At 54.8% G+C, this 12,789-nt stretch overlaps 1 protein-coding gene across 10 annotated transcripts; it reads right to left on the bottom strand.

Annotated features, from left to right (window-relative positions):
* Positions 1-4,783: 4,783 nt before the first annotated feature.
* RAB9B (RAB9B, member RAS oncogene family) lies at positions 4,784-11,639 on the bottom strand. Of its 10 annotated transcripts, none has more exons than XM_069811204.1 (4): positions 10,858-10,941; positions 9,093-9,162; positions 8,792-8,915; positions 4,784-8,237 (listed from the first exon to the last, which is right to left on the bottom strand). In XM_069811204.1, the coding sequence occupies exon 4, from the start codon at positions 8,200-8,202 to the stop codon at positions 7,597-7,599; it is 606 nt and encodes a 201-aa protein (XP_069667305.1). In that variant the 5' UTR covers positions 8,203-8,237; positions 8,792-8,915; positions 9,093-9,162; positions 10,858-10,941; the 3' UTR covers positions 4,784-7,596. The 10 variants fall into 10 exon arrangements, with proteins under 10 accessions (XP_069667305.1, XP_069667306.1, XP_069667299.1 ...); XM_069811205.1 differs by lacking the exon at positions 10,858-10,941 and adding an exon at positions 10,450-10,848; XM_069811198.1 differs by lacking the exon at positions 10,858-10,941 and adding an exon at positions 11,377-11,639 and having other exon boundaries at positions 8,792-9,162.
* Positions 11,640-12,789: the final 1,150 nt, after the last annotated feature.

The raw sequence follows: 12,789 nt of genomic DNA, 5'->3' as shown, positions 1-12,789 counted from the left end.
CTGTCTGTCCATTTGTTGTGCAGGATCCCCGTGCCAAAAAAAACCCATGGATGGGGAGGCTGCAGAGGAGAAGGTCCCAGAGGAGCAGTACTCACCAGCCCCATGTGTGGGCCAGCAGCCCCTGCAGGACTCTGCCCACCCCTGCTTCCCACCCCAGCCATGAGGTTCATAACTCTGACTTCAAAATCTTGGTTCCCAGCTGGGGAGCCCTTAAAACCTCTATTTCTCCTTCAGCCACCCAGAGGAAAGCTGGGGTCTTGTAGGAGCTGCTTGCTCATGTTTGGCAATGTGCCACTGTCCTTTAATACTCAGCCTATGTGGTGATAGCCTCTGCCACATCTCCTAATGTAGCACCTACAGCACAACCGCAGCAAAACTAATCAGCATGGCTCAAACAAAGCTCGCTGGCTCGCATCAGGCAATGCATGTAGTACAAGCACATCCAAAGCCACACAGGATGCACCGTTGTCTCACTTGCAGAGAGCCCTGTGTGAAATAGGATGGTCTTTTTCAGGCACGAGGGCAGACTCAACTATCACAGGGCCCTACATGTCCTGTCTGCACACTGTGTGGGTGGCTGCATGCCATTTGCTGCAGGGTTGTTAACAGTTTGCACAGTGCTGGCACGTGGGGAGACCATTGGATGGTGTTTTTCTGCCCTTGATCCAAACACTGCCCATAGATGCACATTTTCATGGCAGCTACTAAAAAATTATCGATTCAAATGTTGCTTCTCTTGGAAATTCCCCTCAAGAACTGTGCTCAGGAGCCTCCGGGGAGCAAGGCCACAGAGGGATGCGCTCAGCCCCATGCTCAAACCCCAGCACTACTCCCGTTTGTAGCAGATCTGCCCAAGAGGCAGATTTCAGGCACAGCTAGGTGCCCATGAGGGGCAGGGCAGGCTGAGAGCCAGCAGGCTGTTACCTACCCACAGCCAGGACCCATGCTGCTCTTCCTAAATGGGACGCTAGCCCAAATCCCGCTCTCCCCTCTCTCCCCTGGCTTCAGCCCCCTCTGGGCAGGCAGTAAGGCCTCCCATACAGCCCAGCCAGCGGAGGTTTACCTCATGCATTGCTGCTGCCCCAGCTCAGTGCACAGCTGTGCCTGCACGCCAGCCTTGCCCCAGCTCACAGAAACCCATGGGGCTGCAGCCAGCATCAATGGGACTCTTTGTTCCCTGCATTCCCAGATGCCATCACCCTCCTCTCCCCATGCTGAAAGGGCCCTGTGTGTGCACGACCAGCCGCCGGACAGGAGCGAGCCAGGGAACAAAACACCATCTCTTTCCCCTGGCAGCGACTGGTGCCCCCCGGCCGGGGTGAGAGTTGGGGACAGCAGCACAACATAGCATGTGAAAGCGGCCAGTGTGGCCAGGACGCTGGGCAAGTTCGAGGGCTGAAGAACACATGTAGCCTCGTCGGGTGTGCCCTTGGCTGTGTCCTGCTGCCACCCTACCTGGGGACATGGGACCTGCCCTGACAGCTCCTTCCCTGGGCACCCTGTGCCCTCCGGGAAGTGGCTGAGAAAAGACAGGGAATAAACCCTGCCGGGTACTAAACCGCATCGCTGTAAACTGGCCCATCATGAGAGCTCCAAGGAGGGGAGCCGGTGCGATCGAACACTTCCCCCTAACTAGCAGCTGAAATGTGGCTGCAGTTTGCTCCCACAAAGGCTGGACCAGGGCGAGGGACCCTGGAGCAGGTCCCATGGGCTGCCCAGGCAAGGCGACTCCCACCCCTTCATCCCATACCCTGCCGCTCCGGGAGACAGCCCTGCGCTGCTGCTAGCCAGGGACACTGGGCAGCGAACCTTTGGGACGGTGAAGACGGAAACCTCCCCTGCGGAGGGAAAGGCGAGGGGAAGGGATGGCGGCACCCAAGGGTCTTCGTGTAGGCGCGGCCACGGGTCCCCAGCCCCCCGCTGAGGCGGCCTCCACGGGCGAAGCCCCGCCACGCCGATGCTCCTCCCGGCCGCCTCCCTCGGCCGGGCCGGGCCGGGCCCGGCTCCCGCATCCCCGGTCCTCCGTCTCCTCCCCGCGGCCACCGGCCGCAGCGGCGGCTGCCCGTGCTGGTGCTGCCAGGCCCGGCGAGGCAAGGCGACCGTCGTGCCCCGGCTTCCCCCTCCCCCGACCCCCGGACCCTGCCTCCTGTGCGCTGCCCGTGCTTCCCCGGGGAAGCCCTCCCTGCAAAGGCAGGTCTCCTGCTAAGGGTGACCTGGGAGCCTCCAAAACAAAGCCAGCCCACCAGCCACGCATCGGGAAAAATAACGACCGACTCCCTCCAGTGCCTTCATTTACGCTGGGCTCAGTCCTGCACAGTCCAGCAAGGGAATAGTAAATAAAAGCTACCCTAAACATCCAGACGCTGCCATGCAAAGCCTGTGGGCAAGCCTCTAACTACATAGCAAATTCCTCTGAAGCCACACAGGCAGTCTCCTGCCTTGCTCTCTTAGCAAGGACTCAGGCTCAGCCCCGGGGAAAGGCTGCGCAGGACGAGCAGGGAGGCTCAGGGAAACGAGACAGTGCTAGAGGCAAACCCGACGGCTGCCCACTGCCCTGGCTCAGCCCTCCATCCCTCTGCTGCACTAACAGCAGAGCACACAGCAGACACACCGGCCGTGGCAGGGCATGCTCACGCTGCTCCTCACCAGGAGCTCCCCCAGCCCTGTCCTGGCTTCAGTTAGGGCAGGGAAAGGGCTGCGAGCGGCCAGCGATGCCCTGGCAGGGGTGGTAGCTGGTGAGCAGCCCTGCCTGCCAGGGCCACGGCATGGTAGTGCTGCCCATCTACCCTAGATGAAGGTCTCACCTGCTGCCTCTCAGGCACCCAGCTGGTTTCTCTCCATTTCTGCACATGGTTTGGCTCTGCTAGGGAGATGCCTGGGGACAGAAGGGAATAGCAAGTGGCAAGTCCTCATGGAAAGGACTAGACTGACAGATTTAAGACAGGCAGATGCTGTACTTGGCTGCTCATGAAGACAAGAGTCCTGCATCTGCATGTGCCCACACACACCAGCCCCTAAAGGACCCCTTGAAGCCACCAGGAAAGAGCTGCTCCACCAGCCATGCAAGCACTGGGGTCAAGGTGTATCTCTGTCCATCCCCGACTGCTTTTGCCTGAGCAATCACCTCAGCAGGTAACCCACCGTTTCACTGACTTCCCAGATTGTCCCAGGCCCCAGTCTCCCACTCAAGGGACTCTGACTCACCTGAGGCTTTTGGGCAACCACTGTCGGAGCTGCCATTGCCTCCCACCACATCCCTCCTCGGCAGAGAGGGGAGTGTTCCTTACTCCAGAGCAGAACATGCCAGTGCCCCCGGGGCCAGAGCTGCAACAAACTCCCTGTTAAGAACTGGAGCCTGGAGTGGGGTTCAGAGGCTCCTGAAAAGGCATTTTTAGACTCTTTGTATCTTTTTGCTCATCCTCAAACACATACAAGAACATGCAGTCCCCAGGACCGTGTTCCCATAAACCTCCTTCCAGCTGTACTGCTGTGAGGATCCAGTCTCCTGAGCTAGGGAGGAGCTGCACTAGGAAACACACAGTGGGTGAGCAACTTCAGTCACCCAGAGAGCAACTCCAGGGCATAGGCAGCCATTTGGGGCTCCTCAGCTAGTGGTTCTAGAGAAGATTTTGGTTTCCTCAGCCCACCAAGCAGCTGCACAGCCTTACAGCTGCACTACCTGGCCCAGAGCAGCAAAATCCTCAAGAGGCCTGTGGGAGAGGGATGGATGGGACACCTCCCCCCCCCCCCCCCCAACACTCATCTTGCTTTGCAAGCACATAGGGATAAGCTACAGCATGTTCCATGCAGTGCAGCTCACTGCTTTCCTTTGGAGACACTCCTTTGCCCTCCAGGGATCCATCCTCTCCCCAGCCCATGACAAAACCCCATGAGCTACTGCTTGCAGTGGCAAAGTGGAGAATGAGGGAACAGCCTCACTATTGCTCCTGCCTCAGCCCCACGTTTTCTTACAAATGTCTCACATCAGGGGAGTCAGTGGCTCTGATGGTTTTAGACAGACCCTTGCTGACATGAGACAGCCTCACCCAACTCCCGTGACTCCTCCAAGCCTGGGACCATCTCCCACCAGGTCATGCTGTCTGTCTATTATCAGCTGTGTCTTGAAACGGCTGAAGTAAGATGCTGGAGGTCCCCAGATAGTCCAGCCCACACTTAGAAAGCAGGATTTTCAGGGACTTGAAACCCTACGCTGCGTCTGGAAGTACAGATAGGCAAGCAGACATGCGAGAAAAATAAACTAAAAGGTTCTGCCAACAGAAACAGCAGGCACAGACTCTGTAAGCACAGAGAAAGCCTCCCAAAATAAGCAACAATCCTGGCAGGACAGTGAAAGAAAACAGTCCCCATATGCTGATTTTTGTCTCGGCATCCTGTGGAAATCATGCCTGGTTACAACTCCCTGGAGCCCAAGGAACCAGTTCCAAGATTGCAGGAAGAAATCAAAGGAAAGTACCCGGCTTGCTGCTGAGAGCCCAGGCTGAAAATTAAAATGTGACAGGGAAGCAATGTGGAATATTTCTGTTATGAAAGTGTTTTCTGATACATTCTTGAAAAGACAAAACTGGTCACTGGATTCAGCTGGTAAATAAGTTATAGTCCTTCAACTACTGGCCTAGCTAGGTATATTCAGGAATAACCAACCCCTTTGATCCCTTCTTGACTTCTCTCTGCCAGATGCTGTAACCAGCCCAGTTCCACATCCCTCAAGAGAACAGGAGCCATCTTGAACTTTGATAAACCAAGAAGGCAGCCACTTCTTGAGTTCACTTGAATACACCCATGTTTTATTTGCTTAAATAAAGATAGAATCTTGGTTTTACAATTCCAGTTCTGTAGCAATAGCAACAACCGCAGCAGCATGAGTAGACACAGGGAGGGGATGGCTGTTGGCACTGAACTTTGCAACAAAGAGTTCAAAATCCTGGCTCCTTTGGAAATTGTGCGTATCATTTAAAATAAATTAAGCAATTTAAATATATTATACTTTTTTTAATGTATTTTTAAAACACATAAGCCTAATAAAATAGTTTGGGTTTTTTTTTTTTAAAAAAGTCAATGATCCAACGTCTGTTAGGAATAAAAGATGCTGCGTAACACTCTCCGGCAATACATACTGTTGCACAGCCTGTGCCCAATGCGGCTCTTGAGCTTCAGCTATCAGCATCAATACATGCCCAGGGTACGGCAAACAACTTGCTGCACCCATGCCTCCTACACCTTGGCTTGTTCAGTCTCTGCCCTCTCCCACAGGAAGTGCCAGTCCTCACACAGATCCCATGAGATCCATGCTGGGGCAGCAGCAGTTTCACCTTCAGAGAGCTCCCTCAGCAGTTCCTCCAGCAGGGCTGGGCAGCGCACAAGGGCCTGAGCTTGTTCCGACCCTGGGATCCCTGCACTAACCAGTTCCCAGAGAACGTGTCTGTTCAGAGATGTAAATCAGAACCACAGGTCACAGAGTCTTGGATCTTGAAGGAAATATCAAGCAGTGTTAAACTGAAGAAAAATCTAGAGGCCTGGGGAGGTCAGACATTGGTAAATAAACAGTAACTTTAATATCCTGTAAAAATCTGCTGCACCTATGGAGGCAGAGCCTTCTCTTATACCTCAAGGGACCTGGTTGTCCAGAGGCTGCAAGCATTCCCTATCTATCTCTGTGAATACAAGTGTTCAGCCCTGTTTAGAAATCGGATCCCTCTAAAGCACTTTGCATTAAAGCTTCAGTCCCTTTGACATGTGGCTGCCCCACAGAGAAGGGCAGGATCACCCTGAGTTCCCCCAGAGGAGACTCCTTGCATGCTCAGAGACTGCTCGGCAACAGGGATTAGCTGCCACCAGCCAGCAGGAAGGCAGAGAGTGCCCTGCTCTAAAGCACAGCACAAGTGAGGCTGCTCGATTTGAGCTACACAATTTACCATCTAGTAGCTCATCACAGTGGGAACTGCATTCAGCAGCTAGTGGATATGTACTCAGGGAAGCTCTCCCTGTGGCAGGCTCCTATGTGCTTATGGGCAAAGTCATAGTTTTGGACAAACGTTTGCATGGGAAGTTGCAGGACATGAGGTTATAATGGCAAAGACTGCAGTCAGCAAGCACTCACCTCTTTGCTACACAGACAGCTTGGGACTAAACCTAGCAGGGGGCAGAAGCTGAGATCAACAACGCCTGGTGTCCTTTTCTAGAAGGTTCCCTGCCCCCAACTACCACTTTTCAGCCATGTTGAAACAGAGGTGGAACCACTGCAGCTCTCTCCCCAGTGGACTGAACACTGCAGCCATAAACAAAGGCCAATTAACTAAGTGGACATCCTCTACCAGTAAAATCTGTCATATGAATTACAGATAAAACATACTGGATTCCCCATTAGGGAGTAAGGGCCAGGACAATGGCATGAGTTAACTGTGTTCAGCTGCACTGCACCTGACACAGCAGGTAATGAAGTGAATGGTTCTATGTTGCAGCATCCAGATGAGAACATCCGTGCTAAAGCAACTGAAGATACTGATCCACCAGCTAATGAAGCACAGTGGTCACCAGCCCCACACACCGAGTGAGGGGATTTAACAGCTGACCACATACGACTCCCCCAGTCACCTGCACACCTAGGAGACATCCCACCCACCTACCGTCGGTCTGCTAGAGCATATCACCTGGACAAGGTGATTATTTGTGACAGAAACCAGCTGAAGTTTCATGGTCCAGATCTCCTGAACTCCTGGTAACTCTAAACCCTTTGATGTGACCTGGTCAGTGTCCACATAGGTATTTTTCATTGAGGGCTTCAAGGTATGAGAAGCGAGATCCGGTGTTGAACCTCCAGAAGAGACAAGGAAACATATATTAAACAAGAAGCAGACAGTCTCTCCACAAAACAACACTCACACAAGACAAAGTTAGATGTGAGGAAAAACAGTCAAGAAATAGGCAGCTATGAAGAAGTGATGCTGCCACATTCAAACACAGGTCCATCTCTCCTTCATATGTTGCTTCAGATCAGAGCTCTAACAATTCTCAGCACAATTCAGTCTCAGGACACAGTGCACTTCTCCCAAACAACAGATACACACACCTCAGCCACTCTAGTATTTGGCATTCTCACAGTGCATGGGCTAGTTTCTACAACAGGTTTCATTCAGTATGCTGAGCAGACTTTCCTTTGGCAGTAAGGTCATGAGTTTAGTGGGTCTAGTATTTTTTTTTTTTAGTTCGGGACTAAAATATTTCAAGGAGTGTCTAGAGTGCTCTCAGCTTTGTTCCACAAGCAGTTCTTGGTACAGATCAGATCACTACTGTCTTTAGTGAATTTAAAGGACTTTAACTCAGTCCTTGAAACCTGCTAAAACAGGCAGAGGTGGAAGCAGGACTATGCTCACATGCTCTTTTAACAGCTCCCTCGTGCAGATGCATGCTCTGTGCCTGAAAACTCCAGCTAGAATTCAGATGGTGAGGCTGCAACTCCCCAGTGAGCAAACCACCTATTGTCCTTATGGCCACTCTCCTCAGAGTGCCGCAGAGCTGCCCACGCTTATTCCGATCCAGCTGCTGGCTCGAGCGACATTCCCGAAGCAGCAGCCACTCTTAACAACAGGAAGATCCTGATTTGGAGCTGGAGTGCAGGTCAATGGTGTGGCCCAGCATGCAGTGCTCTAGCTGCTCCTCCACTGCCAGCACCTGTCGCACAGCCTCCTCAAAGGCCACTGCCACATTCGTGTCATCCTTGGCACTAGTCTCCAGGTATGGATAGTTACCATTTTCCATGCACCAGGCCTGGGCCTCCTCTGTGCTCACTTGCCTCTCAAGTTTGTCTATCTTGTTGCCCAGGACTACAAATGGGAAGTGTTCAGGGTCCTTCACGTCAGCATAATAGACAAACTCCTTCTGCCAGTTACTGAGGTTCTCAAAGCTCTGCCGGTCATCCACACTGAAGGTCAGCAGGCAGCAGTCTGCTCCCCTGTAAAAGGGGGTTCGCAGGCTCTTGAATCTCTCCTGTCCCGCAGTGTCCCAAATCTGGAGGGTCACAAAACGTCCATCCACCTCCAGGTCCCGGTTTAAGAACTCCACACCAATTGTGTGGAAAGCCTGTGAGTCAAACTTGTTGGTGACATACCGGTTCATGAGGGAACTTTTCCCAACTCCACCATCCCCAAGGAGAATGACCTTTAAGAGCAAGGACTTCCCACTCATTGCAGCAGGACGGAGGGGTGCAGTACCAAGGCAACCTGCAGGGTTCAGAAATAGTAAAAAACAGCTATTTGACTCCTGGATTCGCAGAAAGTTGCACACAGAAGAATAGAATATGGTATTTCCATCCCCATTTCTGAACAAGTTTTGTATATAAGAGGTAATCTCTCTTATTAGAAAGATTAGAGCTGAGAATTGGACAAGCTTTCAGGCACACAAGTCCTCCTCAGGTCCAAATTGGAAGCAGCAGGTCACCACTGTAAGTGCAAGGTGAGAACAACTGTTGGGAGTTTAGTATCAATTATACCACTTTTGGCGAAAACTCTGTATCTGAAAGCTTGTCTAGTTTTTCCAAAAATACCATCACTAGTTAAACATCTTTTCTGGCCTGTGTCCTCAGGCTATCACAGAAACAGCAAAATCACCAGGGATCACTGTCACCAGGCCTTCCCTTCCACCATACAATCACTAGCTAAATAATTTCTCTTATCTGACTTGCTCTACTAGAAGGATGTAAAAGATGTACAGGCCTAACATCAATACAAGTCATCCGGCAAAACAGTTCTTAATCACCCCAAGAACGCTGACTCACCTTACAAGTGGAGCTGTGCTTGTTCTCTGTGCATGATCTCTACAGCTCAGAAGGGGTTTCCCAGGCACAGAGACCCAGCTTCTCTGCTGCTCTTTTCTGGCAATGCTTTTCACAGGTCAGTTTGCTAGGGCACAGGTGCAAGTTCACATTGCAACAGTCCCAACACCACAGGTTCCTTAGTCAGCAGTTGCAAGAGAAAGGCCAAGTGCCAACCAGTCACCCCTCCCAGGGACATTCTGCAAGCGAACGTAAAGGCCTGACACGGAATAAGACATTTGTTTGGCTGCTGTCTGTACTGTACCTGCTCTAGAAACACAGTGCTTCTGTCTCCAGGACTGTCCAAGGAACACCTTCCTCCAGTGTAACAGTCACTAAAAAACAAACATCAGTCAACAAGGTTGCCAGAGCTCTGCTCGGTGCACTGCCTTTCAATTTGTAATGTTGACGCAGGCCAGAAGAACAACAGTAGAGCTGTAGGAAACTGAAAGTACAGTATTGACGGGTGGAGTAAAACAGGCAAGAACAAGGCACTGAGGACAGAGTTTCCCTTGCCCTAAGTAAAATGGAACACAGCCCATTTCTGACCAGAACAGAGCCAGTACCTTATGGATGCTAAACCCAAAATAAGAAAAGAATAAATTGAAGCAGCTCTGGCACGAGTGCACAGGCTGCGTAACCTGTATCTCCCCTCAAAGCTATGGACGTCCCCTGGATTGATCTGCTTGGCCTGCCACACACTCTGGAATCTGATCTGAGGATTGAACAGGTACCTGAATCTGCTAACCAGAAGAGTGAGCCAGCTGGCAAGAGCCTGGTATGAAAAAAGACTGGCTTGCTTACACCTGCTACCAACATTCCTGGGAAGGGTGTGGACACATAGTGCTGCTTAGTGATGACGCCACCTCCAACCGATCAAAACAGGAGCATTTGACACTGCTCAGATCAGCACTCCTACTCCTTCCAGGCCAAAAATCACTTTCTGCATTAATCGCAGGGGGCCCTCTTCAACATTGTTTCTGCTCTTTTAACCAGTGCTTACCACAAAGCCAAAATCAGAAACTTCCGCTTCAAGTTAGTTTCTGTGGGAAGTGCAGAAACTAACTAAAGGCTCCCCAATTTCCCTCCCCCTGCACAGAAACACCCCAAATCGAGCATGGCTATACTAACTTGATGAGCCATGGGACATTTAAGAAGCATCTGTGCAACCCAGTGGTTCTAAAGCAAAGAACAAAATGCAAATGTCACAAGAGACAAACAGGAATGCAGCATAGCTCGCTGGGGCCGATGGCTTTGGGGAACTCTCCCCTGAGCAGGTGAGCTGTTCAAAACCCTTGCTCTCCCTTTTTCAAACCCTTGCTGAAGGGGCTTTAAGATGGTCCCTGCCCCACCACCAAAGCCCTTCCTGACACACGCCATCAGCCCTGACAAGAGTTTCCGTTTAGAAATGGTTTGTTAGCAAGTGACTAGCAGAAGTTTTAAAAATGACTAATGGATTATGCTAGGCTACTCCAGAGCCTGGCAGGTCAGCAAACTACTGACAGACATGACACAGCCACAACACCGAGGGGCACACTGCCACCCACGACACCGACGTTAGCAACGCTGTTTGCAACCTGCGTTCACCGGTCAGCCCCTTGCAAGCTATTTCGGAGGCTAACCTCGACTTGCAGCAGGACCGAAACCCCTCATGCAGGACGCCAGAACCCGTTTGCAGATAAAAACAGAGGGATGGGTGCGTGCGTAGGAGCTGCACGCTGGGCACCCCCCCCTCCCCGGGCCCCGGCTTCCAGCTCGACAGGAGGCGAGACCCTCCGGCAGGCCCTTGCCTGGCTGCCCGGCCTTCTCCCGACCCGCAGCCGGACCCCCAGGCCGGAGCGGCCGATGAGAGGCGCAGGGAGGGGGGGACGGGACGACACGGCCGAGGAGCTGCACCCCGTGGGGGGGGGGGGGGGGTGGGCGCGGGGCCCCTCGGAAGAGGGCCGGGGGAAAGAGGCGGCCCGCCGGACCCAAGAAGCGTCTGGGGGCCGGGGCGGGGTGGAAATGGCGCCGGGCCCGCCCGCCCTTACCTCCCTCCGCGCCGCCGCCGCCGCCCACCTGACCCGCCGGGCGCAGGTGCCGGCTGCCCGCGCGCCTGCGCAGCGCACGCGCCCTGCCGACGGCGGCCGCGCGAAGCAGCGGGGAGGGGCCAAGCGGGGCCTCACCCCGCCCCCGCCCCGCCCCGCCCCGCGCCCTCCGGCGGCGGGGGCCGGGCCCGGCGGTCGGTGTCGCTCCGGTGCGCTCCCTGCCCCTCGTGCCATCCGCGCGTCAGCCCGCTGGGCCCCGCCTGGCCCCCCTCTGCCCTGTCCTGCCACTCCCCCTCGCTCCGGTCCGCTCCGGTCCCTCACCGTCCCCTCCTGCCCCTCACCGCCTTCCTCGCGGTCCCCTCCGGTCGCCCTTCTGTCACTTCGTTCCCCCCGCCTGCCACCCCGCTGTCCCCGCACCAGCTCGCCGCTGCCGCCCCGCTGCCGGACCGGGGGGTGCCCTCTCGAAGCGGCGTGGCCTCCGCGTGTGAGGCCGCGGCACCCTCGCCGCAAAAAGCCCCTTACCCGCCTGCAGAACACAGTCCCGTGCGCCGTGTCACCGCAGGCCGGCGGTGGTGGCCGTCCCCAGCCCCGCGCATCCCCCCACGCCTGCTCTGGCGTGCTCGAACGAAGGCCCGTCCTTCACCCCGCCAGCAGGATCCCAGCTGCTGCGCGAGGGGGGCGTACAGAAATAGATTAACAAATGCCCCAAATGGCTTCTTCCCGATTCCCCGGTTAGCGCTGAGGGCGGCAAATGGCTGGCAGCTGCCCGAAGGAGTGCGACTCCTCCCACCCTCGCCATCACCCGTGGGACCAGGAGGGAGAACGTCTTAAAGAAGGAGGCTTCTGGGGAAGAGCAGCAAATACAGACGTTTCAGAGGGATGGAAGGACAACTAGAGGCGAGGTCACCCCAGCCTGGGGCAGACAGCAACGGGAGAGGGACGGGGAGACCAGACCCCTGGGTGGCTGCAGGAGGGGGTTGGGGAGCCGGAGCCACCTGCCCCCCCCCCCCCCCCCCCCCCCGGCATCGTCAGCTCTTCTTCCCACCCTTGCCTGGTGCCCACCCAGAGACAGCTCCAGAACCTGGGGACGCCTCTTGCTGGGGGCTGCAAGATGCCCCAGGCACCTTCCCCAGGGGGGGTGAGAGTGGGGACCCCTCACATGGACACCCAGGGCTTTTTGGCTGTCCGAACTCAGCACCAGCCCCAGGGCCAAGCAGGTGCCATGAAAGTGCATTGATTCCCCCCTCCCCCCTGAAAAACATGAGATGGGAGGAGGATTTAAATTAAGCCAGGGATTATAGTAATACCAGCCTCGGTGATCTGTCAGAGGAGATGGGGAACAAGAGAAGCGTAGGGGGATGAGGAGGGGGCAGCAGGCCGAGGGCCTGAGGGTGCAGGGTGTTGGCAGTCTGGGACTAGGGGAGCCTGGGGAATATGGGGGTGCTCCTCAGGCATGTATTTGGGGCACCAACATATGCACCAGCACCAGGGCCAGAAGCACAGGGTGCTGCTGGTACAGGTGGCAGACCCAGCCTGCACCACCAGCTGGGGCTTGCTCCGAATGAGTCTGGATCCCCGTGCCAGCCCTGCCAGCGCCACACGCCGCTGGGGCGAGCCTCCGAGCATGGCACACCTCCCCCTGCCAGCACTCTTTGCCCAGCAGCCATTTAATCCCATTATTTGTCATTACTTATTTATTAGAGATCTAATTTAGCATGTAAGAATACTGAGGCCAGGAGGGGTGAGACACCTCCTGAGTGAGATAGAGCCACCAAGACACATCCTGCTAAGGCAAGAGGGGCACAGTGCTCTGCAGCAGCACTGCGCTGTGCCCTGACACCCTGGACCACCCCAGGCAGGTCTGGCAAACACCAAAGTCCCAGGGGATGCTGCTTGCAGGGCTTAGGGAGGGCAGCATGTCCCCGCAGTGCAGCC

This window comes from Haliaeetus albicilla, chromosome 23 (assembly GCF_947461875.1).
Source record: "Haliaeetus albicilla chromosome 23, bHalAlb1.1, whole genome shotgun sequence".
In the NCBI taxonomy this organism is placed as follows: Eukaryota; Metazoa; Chordata; class Aves; order Accipitriformes; family Accipitridae; genus Haliaeetus; species Haliaeetus albicilla.
This window is presented reverse-complemented; position numbering and strand designations above follow the sequence as displayed.

Coding starts and splice junctions, on each gene's coding strand:
- RAB9B (XM_069811198.1), bottom strand. CDS start 8,202: ATGAGTGGGAAGTCCTTGCTCTTAAAGGTCATTCTCCTTGGGGATGGT.